Below are 17,816 nucleotides of genomic sequence, written 5' to 3'. Positions count from 1 at the left end.
TATTGATCGTCAATTTTTAACAATTTGCATTAATTTGGTAAATTTTTGTACATTTTTACAAAATATTTTTCTCTGTATCTAAAGGACCAAGTTTATTATAGATAGAGAAAATTGTAAGTAGCAAGCATGTTCATTAAAGTAAGATCTACAAACACAGTTTTGTCATAAATCCATCTGTGTCCGTCATAGACCAAGGTGAGCGACACAGGCTCTTAAGAGCCTCTAGTTATAGATAGAGATGAACTGTAAACAGCAATAATGTACAGCAAAGTAACCCCTACAAATAAGTCAGCATGATCAAAATGGTCAATTGACCCCTTAAGGAACTAATGCCCTTTATAGTCAATTTTAAACAATTTTAATAAATTTCATCAAGTTAATTTCACTGTAACTACTGGGCCAAGTTCATTATAGATAGAGATAATTGTAAGCAGCAATAACGTTTAGAAGGACAAGGTGAGCAACACAGGCTCTTTAGAGTCTCTAGTTTTAAATTCTAGAAGCAGTGTGATAATTCTAGTATTGTTAATACAGATTGTTGATGTTTACTTTTGCAACAGTTCCGAAAAAGTCTTGTTTCTTCAAATTTTGCAAATACCTATTAAAACTGCAATGAACATTTCGATAAAATTTTTGTATATTTTCTCTGAGAGAAATAAGATTGTGTTGGAATGAAGCATTTGAAATTAAGTTAATGTCTTTAAACAGCACCTGTCGTGGTCAGAACTGGGATTGTACAAACAAAGATTGTCCAGCCATTTGTAGTGCTGTAGGTGATTCCCATTACCACTCATTTGATGGGAGGGAGTATGAGTTCCAGGGCAGTTGTGACTATGTACTAGCTAAATCCACTGATCAAAATCCCCACAAGTTTCTGATAACAGAAAACAATGTTCCATGTGGAACTAGTGGAGTGACTTGTACCAAGTCTATCACTTTCAGCATTGGGGAGCCAGGTACAGTTGATATTTAAGTAAAGCATTGTTCTGCAAATGTTAAAAATTTAAATAAAACCTTGTGAGCTATCTGTTAACCATTTTTTTTTAAATTTTGACTGTATAATTTATGATGGAAATCATGGCAAAATGCTGTTGGAGAAAATTTCACCACCTTGCTATCATAATATTGTGTGATTGTAGATTGAGAATGGTTTTAGTACAATATAAATTTTAAGACATGACAAAACACTTTTAGGAAACAATGTGCTGTTCAAGAAATTATTGCAGGTGCATGGTCATGTAAAAATACATATTTGGTAACTTTTGTTTTCTAAAAAAACTCTTTTAAGGAAAAAATAGATTAAAAAAAATATATGTATATATTATATGGGCATACTTGTCCACCTCGGAAAATGAAAATGCATTGAGGAAGAAAATGTCAGGTCATATATGCTTACAAACCTTTTTTTCAATTGCAATTTAGTGCATAGGTTTTTTTTTTTTAAATAATATATGCTATAGCATACATATACCAGTCATTATATAAATATTTATCATTAATTAAATATCTTTCTAAAGCAATACTATTTAATTGTTTCATTCACACTTATTTTTGTAAATGAATTTCATAAACCTCAGCTATAATTGGAAATCAGTTTTGACTAATGCGCTCCCTTACACAGAATGAAGATAAGAAAAAGAAGTGTGTTTACTTCCTGTGTAATATATCTAGTGCATATGGATTTGACTTGAAGCTTTTACATTTATTAGTGATAACAAAATTAAATGATTTAAAATAGTTTATACGGGACTTACATCTGCCCAACAGTAATGTATTAAGAGGTTCAAATTGTTTTAAAAAGATTTTTATTGGATAATTGATATCTGCAATCAGCAAAATTTATAATCACATATAGAACTGTATGTCAAGCTTGGTTGGCTTCTGGGGTACAAAGGACAAGTTAATAATCAAGTTGTTACTTTTAATCAAAGGAGTGTCGAAATATGTTTTGATAGCTGTATTCATGTAATTGACCCTTAAAATTACCATGCAGGGGCTGTAATATTACGGCCTAACCCAGAATACCTTTATTAGGCTCCAATGGCTCTCCAGACTTTTAGAGGTCATCTTTATGGCGTTTTTTTCGTAGTGTATGCATTTTATCCCAATCTTACACCATTAAAAGTCATGTTTCTCTGTTTTAATGTTCATTTGGAGCTCAAACATTTTTGTCAAATACGGACTTAAAATTGAAATCGGATTAAACTGTTTTTTTTGGATGGGTTACGGCTTCCCTTCGAAGTCTGACACACTAAGTTCAGAGGCCTTAAACTTCCACAAATAGTGTTAACCGCGGGCATATAACTACTGATCTTGTTTATTATTGAAATACGCCTAGGAAACGACTACATCCAGTTGTAGGTCAGTTGGAATCAAAATTTAAAAAAAAGTAAGAAATTTTGAATTTTTGGTCAAATGACAATCTTTACACTGCTGTACCAAGATCACTTTCACTATGACCTAAGAACAGTTGTTTTTAATGTGTTCACTATTATGTACTCTACATGCAGACTACAAATGGATACATTTATCAGCATCCCTCGGTCTTCCAGGTCAAGAAAGGGGATGAAAAATTGTCAAAATTGACGCTTTTTGCACCTGATAACCAACTTTTGGGTAAATTTCCCCCTACCCAACCCCCTCCTCACCAGAACCATCACACACCGTGATTCCCTACCTTAGATTTAATGGAATCAATCTGCATCAGCAGCAGAGTATAGCTCATTTGCATATAATTTGCGTATTTTTTGCAAATAAACGAAAATTGTACATTTTCTGAAAACGAATCAGCATTGAAAGGGTTAAGAATAAGGTACATGTGTAAATATGCAAGTCCTAAGTTTTGACATTTCGATTGTTTTCTTTTTAAAATAAATTTGGGAGAAAACTGGAAAACTGTTCATTTTCTGAATTCCAGGGTTATTTGATCACATGTGGTTTAAAAAAAAAATCCCAGGTGAGGAGAAACAATCATGGGTGTGACTTGCAACATACAAGTCAGTTGACAATGGGTATTTTTTTTTTTAAAAGTGTCTCTTAACCTTCACACTAATTATACTATGGAACAGTCCTAAATTAAAGTACTGTTTTAGAATACTTATATCTTCGCCAGACTTGTAAAATTAACTATTTAAATAATGAGGAAATTTCATTAGAAAATGAACTTTAGTGTGCCTAATTTTTTAAACTGAAGAATTGCAAGAAAACTATAGCTGCAATGAACATATTTTAGAATCACATCTCAGCTTAAACATAATTTCCATGAACACTTTTTTGTGAAATCTACAATTTCTGCAATATGGTGATATGTGGTGTCAGTGCAAACTTGTTATGCAGAAAGTGCAAGGCCAAAAAGTTGTGTTTGTTATATTTCATTTCATAAGTGATGCAATTAGAATATACTAATGTTTAGACAGTTATTTGAAGCTTGAGTCTATCAGTAATGTATGTTTTTATGCAGGTACAAAAAATTACTACTCAATTCAGCTAATCAAAGGGAAACCTATATCTGTGGAATCTGAATCCCCATTTAAAGTAACAGAAGTAGGTGAATCCATCATGGTGACAACAAATACTGGTATTACACTTGTCTGGGACAAAGGAACAAGAGTTTACATCAAACTCAAAACTGAACATAAAGGAAAAGTAAGATGAAGTAGATAGCTTAGAATAAGGATTTATTTTGGTGAAAGAAGAAAGAAGAAACATTTCCTTTGGTCTTTCTTCATCTTTTCATGGTTTCATTAATAAGTTACATATAATACACATTAAATATGCAATGTAGAAGAATTGTATTTTTTTCAAACTGTGACATATTAGTAAAACATGATTTTTCAATTGATTTTAAATCAGTGGCAGTGCAGAAATCTTCTAACCAGTGTCCATGCATTAGCTTGAAAACGCTAACATATAGATGGGTCGTTTTCTGTTCTTAATGAAGGTCAATTGTGGTTTTCATGATGTTTGTTCTTATTGTTGTTGAGTTTTAGACCTTTAAGTATCAAAAAGTGATACTTGAGTGTTATCCGTGCAGTAACTTGAAAACGCTTTGAGGAAATCTTTCTAAATTTAGAAGTATTGTTTTATTTAACTAAATGAAAGTCAAGTTCTATTTTTGCAATTTAGCTTTTATTGTTGATGAGTTGTAGACCTTTAAGTAGCAAAACGTGATTTTAAGATGGTTGTTCATGCAAGAACTTGAAAACACTTTGACGAAATCTTTTAAAATTTATATTTGTTTTTTCCTTGGATTAAATGAAGGTCAAATTTTGCAATTTTAACTTTTATTGTTGTTGAGTTGTGGACATATTTACTTGATCCTGTTTCGGGGTCCAGATTTGCAAATATCATTTTTGTACTGGAAAATCCGGTTTGATGTTAATCTAACAGCCTCTTGTAATCATTAGTTTGAAAAAGAGTACATGGACCCCTCTTATTTTTAAATGTCATTTGGCTTGATAATGTATGAAGAATATTCGTACCAATTTTTATGAACAAACCACCAATGATATATATTTTTTAATTACATGTAATAGATAAATCTACAGCTGCTGTCGTTTTCTAAAATGATAAAAATTGAATAGAAATGAATTATTTCAAAGGAAAATAATTATGCAAAATAGATATTCCAAATTGATTTACAAAAATCTGATTATGTTTATCTTTTAAAACAAAAAAGTTATGTATGTCTGTCCAAGAAACTGACATTTATTAAAGTAAATGTCTAAATTTTGACCCAGTTTATCTGTAAAAGCTAGCTCATGAAGTTTTAGGTACATATTTGAAATAAATTGATGAAAAATAGCTTGTATGCTAATTTTCATTAAAAAATTAATTTGAGATCAAAACTGTATTGTATACCCTTAAGGAATTCAGAAAGAAATATAAAAGGATGGATAGAGGGAAAGCATGTTGTAAGTTTTGTTTTTCAACTCAAACATGAATGAAATGTATCATAAAAGTTCTATACATTGACCCAAAGTTATTAAAGGCCTTAAAGATATAATGATGTTTGTGTAAAGCTTTATTATGGCCATTGAGCAATACAGAATGGTTCATCTCTTGCAGGTTGAGGGTCTTTGTGGTAATTTTGATGCAGATCAGAAAAATGATTTTACAATGCCTCAAGGTGGACCACCAGCCATCAAAGCCACCAAGTTTGGTGACAGCTGGAAGGTGCATGATTACTGTGGCCCTCCAAACAATGTGACAGACACCTGTGAACAGACTCCACATCGTAAACCCTGGGCACAAAGAAAATGTGGAATAATCTCATCCAAACTTTTTGAAACCTGTCATCATGTAGTACCATATCAGAAATATGTTGAAAAATGTGTGTTTGATGCTTGTGCCTGTGACCTTGGAGGAGATTGTGAATGTTTGTGTACAGCTGTTGCAGCTTATGCCCATGAATGTGCCATTGCAGGTGTGCCAGTTAGTTGGAGAACTGATGCTTTCTGTCGTAAGTTAGAATACTTCTGTTTTATTCTTATTAAGTGTTATATATAATGTAAATCCATCTCATTATCTATGAGACAAATATCAAACTAACTGTTCTGAAAATGTAAAATCAAACAAATTATCTATAAGCTAATATTAACCGTACTTTTCTGATGCATCTTGCTATGTAATAATTATTCCATTACTTTCTATCTTCAGCCATACAGTGTGAAACATGCCAAAAATACAACCCATGTATATCAATTTGTCCAAAGAAAACCTGTGACAACAGATTGGTTTATGATCATTTAATCAAAGATTGCAAAGAAGAAATGTGTTTTGAAGGTAATTTAAAAAAAGAAATGCATTATGCTTACTTGGCCCTTTGGGCCAGGTATACTAAAAACGATGATAGCTGACTCACAAACTTATCAGCAAGGGAAGATCTACTAACAAGTCAAATTTTGCCAATATAGTTAGTAGACTGCAACTCTTTGTTGGTGTGATTGCCCTGAAATGAGGATTTTTTTTTACCTCTTTTGTATTTTGAGCAAAAACTAAAGAAGAGAGAGAGAAACTAAACAGACAAAATGATGAGTTATACAAGTTCAACATATGATTTTTGTCATGAATTCTATTCTGGTCTACAATTGTATAGACAGCTGTATATGCATAATGGTTGTGACCATTTTTTTTATATAAACTTTGTTTTTAATGTTTGTCTGTCTTGTTTTCTATCTTGTTTATCATATGTCTTGTTAAACAAAAGTTTGGTTTTACAGATTTCCTTTTTTTTTAAATAATAATTAAATTAAAATAAAAAATATCACTTTGAAATTACAGGTTGTGACATTAAGCCTTGTGCAGATGGAATGGTTTATGATGGAACACAAAAACCAATGAAATGTATCCCAGAACCCCTCTGTAACAATTCTATCTGTGTTTTCAATGGTAGACATTACCGTCAGAATGAGCAAATTACAGATGAGGCAGTTTGTGATCAAAGTTGTGAAATTTGGTACGTTAGCAAAAAAAACTTAAGGAGCTTTTATTGAAATAACAACATATTCCAAAGCCACATCAAAATTACAGATAAATAAACACAGTTCTGTGTACTGATGTTTTTTTAATTCAATTTTTGGCATAAGTTTGATGCCTGGTTTTCCTTGGGAGTTCTTCAAGATAATTTAATATAAGAATAAATGAAAATTTGAAAGGGATTTAAAACAATTTCAAAATAATATGCAATATTTATGATGAGAACATTTTAAGTAGTTTAGAGAAAGGTTTGGGTTGCTGGGTGTCTAAGTACATAAATGGGTAGATGGATATTTATCTTTAGATTTTTTTCTGAACAGTTACTGCAGTGACAACGGTGAAATGAAACGTAATGGTTTCTGTAGCACCACTCCTCATCCAAGCACAGTATCTCCTGTCATAACACCAGGAGGAATGCCAACTCCTTCTCCAACACCAAATGGTGGTGGTCATCCCCTTCCAGAAACAACAATGGCAATAAAATGTCTGAGAAATGATTGGACTGATTGGATGAGTGCTTCTCAGCCATCCCCAACAAATCAAGGTGACATTGAGACAATATCAGGACTGAGGAAGAAGTATGTTTTCTGTGACAATTACATGATGACTGCCATACAATGTCGAGTTATTGGAACCAATACCATGTCAGCAGATTCAGGACAGAAAGTTACATGTGACCTGAAAGAAGGACTGAGATGCCTGAAATCAAGCCAAGACAATGGGCAATATTGTAATGATTATGAAGTTCGTTTTGATTGTAATTGTGGTATGTATTTACCAATACTTTCAGACAAAAACAAAATGCTTAAAGTTTCTGATAAATTTTTGGTGTTTTCGTGATTAATCAATTTGTATCAGTTCTCTTTTATATTGACTTTTTTATGAGACAAGTCTGTTAAAAAATAACTTACAGAAGAAATATATAGATTTATGATAAGATAAGCATATTTAGATATGAGTTACATAAAACATACTGAACCCTGCCGAATGAAATCATTAAAAATTGATAAATGAAAATGGTTGAAGATCATATGCATCATCGCATGCAATGAAATATTTATATTTGTTTTGCAGAAGTTAATATAAAAGATGGAGGAGATATAATTTTTTTTTATCTTAAGCTGAAGAAAGACAGATAACACCATGGCCAAAAGAAAAAAAAAGATATAGAGACAAACATCAGTCCACAAAACATTGTGAAGATGACTGAACATTGTCGAACCCATAAAAAATATGGATTGAACATGTTTAAATCAATATACCGTAGTTGTAAAAAAGATTTTTTATGTCCCATTTATGGGCATTACTTTTTTCGGTCTGTGTTTCCGTTCGTTCATTTGTTCGTTCGTCCGCTCATCTGTCTGTCCCACTTCTGGTTGAAGTTTTTGGTTGCTACGTGTTCAAGTTTTGGTCAAAGTAGTTTTTGATGAAGGTTAAGTCCAATCAACTTGAAACTTGGTACATAAGTTCCCTAAGTCCAAAATGTCCACTGAACATAGAAAATGATAGTTCGAGTGGGGCATCTGTTTACTATGGACACGTTCTTGTTTCTATATAATTTAACTCTATTCAGTGACCACCTGTCTTATGTGGGTAGTGGTTACCTAATTTTCACACGGATATTGTCATTCCAACTTGTTAACAACGGACATTTAATGTTTTTATCCTATCAAAATAATCATGACAAAATATATGTGTTTTTAGAATCAAAGTCAAAATGAAAACTGAACCTGTTACAACCAAGATTGCACAATAGTTGGTGCTTTCATGTAGTTCCACTTCTTTCGTTTTCATTTAAAACCATATCACTAACTTTTATCTCCCCAAATATTTATATATTTTAAATGTTTTCTTCAATTGTACTGCTCCGAAATCCACCGTTTTTTATTCTTCTGCTGCAAGAACCATAATTCTACCGATTGAAAAACTAAAACAATTTTCCCCATCCCAATTACAGACTAGCCGATATCGGAATTTGTTGGAACCTTTTATCAAGGTTAGGTCATTTGAGGGGTAACTTTTTTATACTTTCTAAGAGTGACTGCTTAATACAGATTTTACTAGCTAAGAAAGTTATGCAAAATAAGAATGCAAAGTTTATAAGAAAGCATTTTTTTTTTATAGGTCTCACTCCTGGATATCAAACAGGTGGTAAGCCAACACCACATCCTCATTTTCATGGAACAGGATCACCTACTCCTAGTCCACCAAGTGGGTCAGTAGGACAACCTACACCCAGTCCAACAGGTGGAACAGGTCACCAACCAACACCAAGACCAACAGATGAAGCTGGTGGCACACCAACCCCACAACCAAATCTAGGTTTGACAGGATCGCCAACACCAGGTCCCACTTACTTGCCAGGGGAATCACCAATACCAACAAAATACCTTCAGAATGGAGATGCCAAAACTACAACATCAAAACCAAACCCAGGAGAAACTAAACAGCCAACTCCAAGCCCAGGATTACACACTGGTGGAGCACTAACTCCTAGCCCTGGAGTCAATAGTGGCATACCTACACCACAGCCAACCCTAAATAAAGGTGTAACAAGAATTCCACTGCCACAATACAGTGAGACCAGACTGCCTTACTATTGCAAAGATGGTTGGTCTGAATGGATGAATGTTGATTCTCCTATTGTTAAGAATACTTTTGAGATTAAAGAGTCTGGAGATTTTGAATTGATGGGAGAATTACGCCACCACTATAGCTTCTGTGCCAAACCAAATTCCATTAAATGCCAGACTATTGCTGACAAACTTCCTTACACATCTTCTAAAGATGACCAGGTGACTTGCGACCTTATTGATGGTCTGGTATGTTCAAACTCCAAACAGGGTGGCAGAAATTGCTCTGATTATGAAGTCAGTGTTTACTGTGATTGTGGAGGTAAAATATTAACTAAATAATTAAGATTTAAGGCTGATTGACTGTTATTGATAAGAATTCATTAGTAGGTATTAAATATGTATTGAATTGTCTATTGTGCTGCAATTTTTATGCATCTTAATCAGTGGAATATGGATGCACTACTAGATGAGATTTTCTGAGTAGTTTTATTTCTTATACTTTATCCAATTTACCGTTAGGTGGATTTTAGTATGCAGAAGAACTTTAAAATTAATTGTAACCAGAAAGGAAAGAATACATTTCTTATGAATTACACATATTATCTAAAACACAACTATATACTATATACTATGTATTATTTTTATTAATTATTACCTTAATATTATCAAGGACAGCCTTGCGATTTACTACTTACTTTGTTTTCTGCAAGTTGTCTTTTTTATGCCGCTGTCCATCCTGTACGTCCCTAGAATTGGTTTCCATTCTCTTACTTAAGTTTGCTTCAACCAAATGTTATAAAACTTATACACAATGCTTAGTACCACTAAAACCAGCTCAAGCTCAAAATTGGGTGATGTCACTTTAACCGTTCATGAGTTGTGCCCCTTTATAAACATGAAAATTGCTGAATTTTTCGTTTCCATTCTCTAACTTTAGTTTGCCTCAAACAAATGCATACCTGCCAACTCACTATTTGCAGAGGATTCCCCCATGAAAGTCCCAAACGGAAATTTTGAAAGAGCAATTTTGTCCACAATTTAAAGCAAAACAATCAATTTTATCATGGCTATAGGATTGTAAAAGTATGGAGAAGCAAAAAAAAACACATTAAAATACATTTGAAATCCCCCTTGAAGGTTTTGTAGGACTATAAGAACCATCTTGCACACAAAACCCCCATGGGCATTTTGAAATGTTGGCAGGTATGCAAATGATATGAAACTTCTACACAATGTTTATTAATACAAAACGGTCTTAACTACTGTGAAAGTACTTTAATTCGTGGGTATCAATTTTCGTGGTTTGAGCAATATTTACATGTTCGTGGGTTTTGAAATTCGTGGATTTTAGTTTTCTAAAAAAAAATAAAATTGAAAAATTGAAGCCTTTAGAAACAAGGGTTACAAATAGTCTAGATTGAAGTAAATTGCAAAGTAAACATCGACCCGTGTAAATCGTAGTGATAACACTAATTAACCCATGATAAAGTGATCAACAGATTAAAGACCATCAAAGGTGTTAATTAGGCCATTAGCATGTCACCTAAAGAAAACAGTAACATAAACAAATGCTATGAATTGCCAAATAATTCTTATCAAAATCAAGACCAGCATAATTTTTTTATTTCTTCTATGTACGAGAACTATGAGGATATAAAATGAACACTTTATCATACTAGCATATCAATACCGGAAATCTGACTTCCATTGATCAAAAACAAAAGTTGAACATTTGAGGTTATTAAAGATTAAATGGGTATAATCCTGGATGCGGTTGTAGTTCTGTGACTGCTATTAAAGTATTCTCAGAGTTGGTGCTATTCAATATCTTCTCTTAGACTAGATCATACATGTCATATCAGTAGTCAAACCTACCGATTGGGATCTTTCCAGGTCTTGATTTAGACAATGATTATTTTATTTCGTTGGACACTTAAATTCTTGGATAAAGTCATCCACGAAAACCACGAAAATTGGTACCCCACGAATAAAAGTACTTTCACAGTATGTGAATTCTGAATCTGTTTGTGGAAGTTGTCTCATGTCCAAGCAGGGTCTTCTGTGGCCCATAGACACATTCTCCATTTAATTACAAACTTTTTTAATTATTGCCTTTTATATCAATTTTTCACAGGTTATGAGTCTTTTGTTGACATTATATATAGAAACCACTTAAAGCCTCTAGGTTGTTTTTATTTTACTATGTATATAATTTTTCAGGCTCCACACCTGTCCCAGGAGGTTCGACACTGGGCTACACAACAACACCTGGTCCAGGAATCCCATATGCCCCAACACCATCTTGTATGTGGTCTCCATGGATGAATAGTCACACCAAGATCACTAAATCGAAAGGAGAATATGAAACAATAAGCAATCTCAGACTGAAATATTCCTTCTGTGAATTTCCAGCAAAGATTGAATGCCGAGAAATTGCCACAAAGCAGAGCTACAATATTGTTAATCAGAAGGGTGTGTCGTGTGATGTCAACAGAGGACTTGTATGTGAGGATATTAACCAGAACAATGGACACTGTAAGGACTACGAGGTCCGTGTTTATTGTGTGGATGCTTGTCCATCAACACCAAGACCATCTGCAGGTCCAAATGGCTCACCAACTCCATCACCTGGAACAGGACCTAACAGCTCACCAACTCCATCACCTGGAACAGGACCTGAAAGCTCACCAACTCCATCACCTGGAATAGGATCTAATAGCTCACCAACACCATCACCTGGAACAGGACCTGATAGCTCACCAACTCCATCCCCAGGAACAGGAACAAATGGCTCCCCAACTCCATCACCTGGAACAGGACCTGATAGCTCCCCAACTCCATCACCTGGAACAGGACCTGATAGCTCCCCAACTCCATCCCCAGGTACAGGAACTGATAGCTCACCAACTCCATCACCTGGAACAGGACCTAATGGCTCACCAACTCCATCACCTGGAACAGGACCTGATAGTTCACCAACTCCTTCACCTGGAACAGGACCTGATAGCTCACCAACTCCATCCCATGGAACAGGACCTAATGGCTCACCAACTCCATCACCAGGAACAGGAACTGATAGCTCACCAACTCCATCCCCAGGAACAGGAACAAATGGCTCACCAACTCCTTCACCTGGAACTGGACCTAATGGCTCACCAACTCCTTCACCTGGAACAGGACCTGATAGCTCACCAACTCTATCCCCAGGAACAGGAACAAATGGCTCACCAACTCCATCACCTGGAACAGGACCTGATAGCTCACCAACTCCTTCACCTGGAACAGGACCTGATAGCTCACCAACTCCATCCCCTGGAACAGGACCTAATGGCTCACCAACTCCATCACCTGGAACAGGACCTGATAGTTCACCAACTCTATCACCACCTGGAACAGGACCTGATAGCTCACCAACTCCATCACCTGGAACAGGAACAAATGGTTCACCAACTCCATCACCAGGAAAAGGAACAAATGGCTCACCAACTCCAAGCCCAACTGATGTCATAGGTGAAGTACCTTCAAAACATCCACTTAATGGAGATGGACAGACAACTATAGCTCCAACTGCAGACATTTGTATTGAAGGCTGGACAGACTGGATAAATGTTAACCATCCTTCAGGATCCACTGGAGATGTTGAATTACCCAAAGATATTCCTGGATATCCAAAAACTTGTGATGAGGTAATTGCTGCTAAATGTGTTGTGGCAAGTTCTGGTTTTGATTACAAAAGTACTGGACAAAATGTGGACTGTAATATTAAAGGACTTACATGTGTAAACGACCAGATCCAAACTTGCCAGGACTACAAGTCTAGATTCTATTGTCTATGTAAGTATACAATTAGTATTTTCAAAACATCAGAACTACCAGAACTGTATTTAGTTTTATAAGAATAATAAAGATATTGATAAAAGAAACATTGCCTGTACGTTATATTCAACTCCATATCTATATGAGATTTTTGTACCAATTGAATAATTAAATATGAATTTCTTAAGCCACTTTATATAAGAAAATAACAGTTTTGAACTGAAATTGTCTTCTAGGTGTAATACCACCAAATCATAGTACGTCACATCCGGTTGCATACGAAAAAGGGTAGAAAAAAATATTCCCTTGAATTTGACAGTTGTAGGTAATAAATCCTACATTGCATTGCAGTATTAAAATTCTAGTTAATAGACATATATATTTTGGGTATTTCAAAGCACCATTATTTTTTAATTTGGGGTTTCTATAGAATATTTTGGAAACTTGAGGTAACATGGTTACTAAAGCTTGCACACAGGTAAAATGATGTGAAAATTTGATTGGTTAACTTCCAGTGATGGATATTTTCTTACATGCAATGAAATGTTATGTGAAATTTTGTCTATAGCACTGGACAGATAAATTTTTACTCATGCCAAGTATTTCTTTATTTGAAACAGAGATTAATTCTGCACATTTTTTTGAAAAGTGCAAATTTAACAAGGACTAATAAGGGAAAATCGATGGACTGGTATTACACCTTCTACTGTTATATGCATTGCAAGAGGAATTATAAAAGGATATTCAAACCATAATAAATTTGTCATTATTTTAAAACATCTGTCTGTGTTTGCACAAGTTTTTTTCCATTGTGTCAATAAAAGTGCTTTCCAAATAAGTGTCTTATCTTTGTTGCAAAGTCATTGTAGTTTTTCCATCTTGGTTAATAATATATGTTATTGCACTAGAATTGTTACTCTGTCCATTGTTCATGTTTTTGTAATGACACAACTTCCATTACTTTTTACAACAGAAATTTGTTTGAGTACAGTTAAACCTAGTGGCCTGCATTGACAGACACCTCATTTCCTCTTACTGTCACTCTAAGACCCTCTCAAATGTTTTTATGCCCCATTTATGGGCATTATGTTTTCTGGTCTGTGCATCCATTCGTCTGTTCATTCTTTCGTCCGTCCGTAAGTTCGTCCGTCTGTCCCGCTTCAGGTTAAATATTTTTGGTCGACGTAGTTTTTGATGAAGTTGAAGTCCAATCAACTTGAAACTTAGTACACATGTTCCCTATGATATGGTCTTTCTAATTTAAATATCAAATTAGAGTTTTTACACAATTTTTCATGATCCCTGATCATAGAAAATGATAGTGTGTATGGGGCATCTGTGTACTAGGAACACATTCTTGTTTCTATATAATTTAACTCAATACAGCGGTCACTGTCAGTGGTCACCTATCTTTGCACAAAATCTTTGTTTCAACTTTTAACACACTCATTTTAAAGTTTTAACTACCGAAAATAATCATGACAGAAAATATTTGTGTTCAGTATTGACGTCAAAATAAAAACCAGAACCTGTTAGCAACTGGGATTGCTTATTATGAGGTGATTTTTTTTTCTGAACCTCATTTTAAAGGTCACTCTCTTGAGCAGTCACTTTTTATTCTTCCCAAGAGTGATTGCTTAATACATGTTTGAATGTAGGTTAATAAAGATGTTGTCGGCTGTGTTATTTATTCTTGAATCTGAAATTTTTGTTGAGCATTCCAAATATATTTACTGTAAATTCAGAAATTATTGCACACTTTATTGTTGCGATTTTTATATAATAAACAAAAATGCAAAATTACTTATTGCAATTTCAGAAAAATATGCTTACAAATAAATGTAATGGATATCAAGATGCATGTTCTTATTGTGATACTCACCAGTCGCATTAAACACATTAGTTAAAACCTTGCAATAATTTCTGAATTTACAGTAGATAAAGTGAATGTGAAGCTCCCTTGGAACACTTCCTGTCAAAACAGTGTTTTTTTTTCACCATTAAAAATCCTCTTAAAGCCTTAAGGGATTGCTAAAATTACAATTGTTGTTAAAAGGGATGTATAAATTCAAGAGAAATTATTGATGGATTATAAATGTGATTTTTCATACACAGTTATTTCAATATTACTGGCACCAACATGTAAACAGCTGATGCTTAATGTATTGATTGATTGATTGGTTGGTGTTTTACACCACTTTCAGCACTAAACAAATATTGGTGGAGGAAGCCGGAGATTGCCAGGAGAGAACCAATGACCTTTTTGTAGGAAAACTGACAATCCTAGTTGATAAAGATTGCAGTCGAATTGATGCTAAAAAATACAGACCACCCTCAGAAGCGAAATGATTTGAAAATTCTAGAGAATTTGATTCAGTGTCAAAGACATGCATTTTCTCGATTGATTTATAAAATCTTTTATTTTGGGATTTTTTTTTAATTTTAAAATTCTTTGGATTAAAAACTAAAGGGTCAGGTAAACTGCTGACATAGTAATGATTTATGTTATTTATTCATGATTTTATTCTAGGTAAAAAGCCCACACCTAAACCTACAATTCCACCAATTGGTAAACCGACACCTAAACCAACCTCAGACTTACAAAGATTACCAACACTGACAGCAACCCCATCTGCTGGTACTATTGTTTGTGATCATGGATGGACTCAGGAAATGAATGTGGACACACCTGATAGCAGCAATAATGGAGATTATGAAACCATTCCAAAACTACGAACAAAATATGCCTTCTGTGATGCTGGAAATATCATTGCAGCAAGATGTTACAAAGCAGGCACGAATATTACCCATGACCACACTGGTGAGGTTGTGACTTGTAATAAAACAGGAGTTTATTGTAACAACTGGGACCAGATAAACCAATCAACAGGAAAATGTTCTGATTACTCTGTTCGTTTCTACTGTAACTGCAAATACTGTAAGTTTAATCACTGTGATTTAATAATATTGAATATAAAAGAGGGTAATAGTGTTAATCTTTAGGATGACTCAGTCTCAGCAAAAATGTAATTTAACATTGTAGTTGCACATTTAGATTATAAGTTGATATTCTTATTGTACTAATTACTGGTCTTTGTACAGTATGCTGATGGAAAGGGTATTTAGGCAGTTATAAGTTGATATTTGATATAATGACATAGGGATTTTATAATATTTTGTCAGTTGATTTGGCAAGTTACAGCTAGTGTTCTATTCATCTATGATCAGGACATATATGGAACTGTGTATTTAGTATAAATGATAAAAAAAAAATTTTTTTTAGCCACAGCCGGACCAACAACTAGCATGGAACAGCCAACCAAAGTACCAACCAAGACCTTTAGTGGACCTACAAAACCAACAGGTTCTGAACCATTCAAAGCCACAACAGCAAAAATAACAGGCACAGGCACTGATATACCTTTTGAGCGTGAGTTAATTAATGTTATTGTTATAACTTCCATATACGATAAATCTATTGAGTAAAATAACATGAATGAAATACAGTTAACTCTCCTTAACCTTGAAGTCATTTGGACTAGAGAAATATTTCTTGATACCTTTAGTGTGACTCAAACAAATACCAAAAGTTGACAGACCAAGCTTAAGGGACACAACATGTATAAAGAATGCAATTTAAATTCTTTTGTTAATCGTAGGACATTAATGTTAATTCCTGACAACTGAAAATTCCATTCATCCAATTTTGACTCAACAGCAGCAGAAATACATATATTTATATGGAATGAAAATCAGGACCATGGGAAAATTTGGACTAATATCAACTGTAGTTGAGTTAATTTTCATTTAATTTCAACGAAAGGTGAATAACCTTAAGAAGTTACAATTTGCTCTAAATAACCCTATTTCACTACCAAAGCTATGATTTGAAAATTAAAGATGTTGTCTTACCGGTATTCATCAAAAGATTTATTTATATTCTCATAAATTATCAACATATGACAAGAAATTAATTATGTATAAAATCTCTTCAATATACAAATTTTTAATTTTTTGTCATGATTTCCAAAATAAGTCGATCAATAAATTTAAACATATTTACATATTTTTATTTAAGATTGCAAGACTGAGCTTGGCATACAAGATGGATCCATCTACAGCTATGAGATGTTCAGAGCTAGCTCTTCCAAAGGATCTGACGCTGATGCATACAAAGCCAGACTTTATGGTCCAAAGGCTTGGGAAGCTAGGCAAGTTTCTTCTTCAAAACCAAGTTGATAATGAATCCCCTGTACATGAATTTTGTTGAACTTAAGTCTTTGAAATCTGTTTTATTGAGGGAAAATATTTTTACACTTTTGTTACCTGATGTACTAGGTCCTACCTTTATTTGTTGAAAAATAGGTTCCTCCAATCTGACAATTACATTAATTCTTATTTTTATAACTACAAATGGTATTTTTATATAAAATCTATAACTGCCATGTGTCATTTTAGTGGATACTTCTTTTAAGCTGACTTTCTTATGTACATTTAAATATTTCTGAAATCTATGTATAGGATACAGTTGCAGGGGAGGTAATGACGTTGCTAACGTAAATTGTTATTTTTCATGACGTCAAACTGTGACATAAAGGGAAGATGCATTTTTCGAGTGATTTTGATTATATTAAGTTAAAAAGATTACATGGACCCCTCTTTTTTAAAATAACATTTGATATGATACTGTATAAAGATTATGAATTCCAATTTTTATGAAAACATCACTGATGAATATTTTTAAAATTAGATAAATATACAGCAAAAAATGCTGTTTTTTATGCCCCATTTATGGGCATTATGTTTTCTGGTCTGTGCGTCCGTCGTTTGTCAGTTCGTTCTTTTGTCCGCCCGTCCGTCGTACCATTCGTTTGTCCGTCCATCTGTCCTGCTTCAGGTTAAAGTTTTTGGTTGAGGTAGTTTTTGGTGAAATTGAAGTCCAATCAA

General features: G+C 33.8%; 1 protein-coding gene across 3 annotated transcripts in view; it reads left to right on the top strand.

The window, feature by feature from the left end:
* The window catches only part of LOC143063644 (uncharacterized), a 227,862-nt gene that overhangs the window by 50,943 nt on the left and 159,103 nt on the right, over window positions 1–17,816 (top strand). For 2 of the 3 annotated variants that reach the window (XM_076235897.1, XM_076235895.1), the window contains 11 exons: window positions 709–956; window positions 3,461–3,645; window positions 5,068–5,461; window positions 5,659–5,784; window positions 6,283–6,457; window positions 6,798–7,243; window positions 8,602–9,372; window positions 11,274–12,887; window positions 15,400–15,807; window positions 16,153–16,299; window positions 16,948–17,080. In XM_076235897.1, the coding sequence (XP_076092012.1) occupies window positions 709–956; window positions 3,461–3,645; window positions 5,068–5,461; window positions 5,659–5,784; window positions 6,283–6,457; window positions 6,798–7,243; window positions 8,602–9,372; window positions 11,274–12,887; window positions 15,400–15,807; window positions 16,153–16,299; window positions 16,948–17,080 (4,647 nt within the window). The remainder of the gene's footprint in view (window positions 1–708; window positions 957–3,460; window positions 3,646–5,067; window positions 5,462–5,658; window positions 5,785–6,282; window positions 6,458–6,797; window positions 7,244–8,601; window positions 9,373–11,273; window positions 12,888–15,399; window positions 15,808–16,152; window positions 16,300–16,947; window positions 17,081–17,816) is intronic. The other variant, XM_076235896.1, reaches the window with a different exon arrangement.

Source organism: Mytilus galloprovincialis, chromosome 2, assembly GCF_965363235.1.
Source record: "Mytilus galloprovincialis chromosome 2, xbMytGall1.hap1.1, whole genome shotgun sequence".
Taxonomy (NCBI): Eukaryota; Metazoa; Mollusca; class Bivalvia; order Mytilida; family Mytilidae; genus Mytilus; species Mytilus galloprovincialis.
The sequence above is the reverse complement of the archived record's forward strand: the minus strand, read 5'-3'. Positions and strand labels throughout refer to the sequence as shown.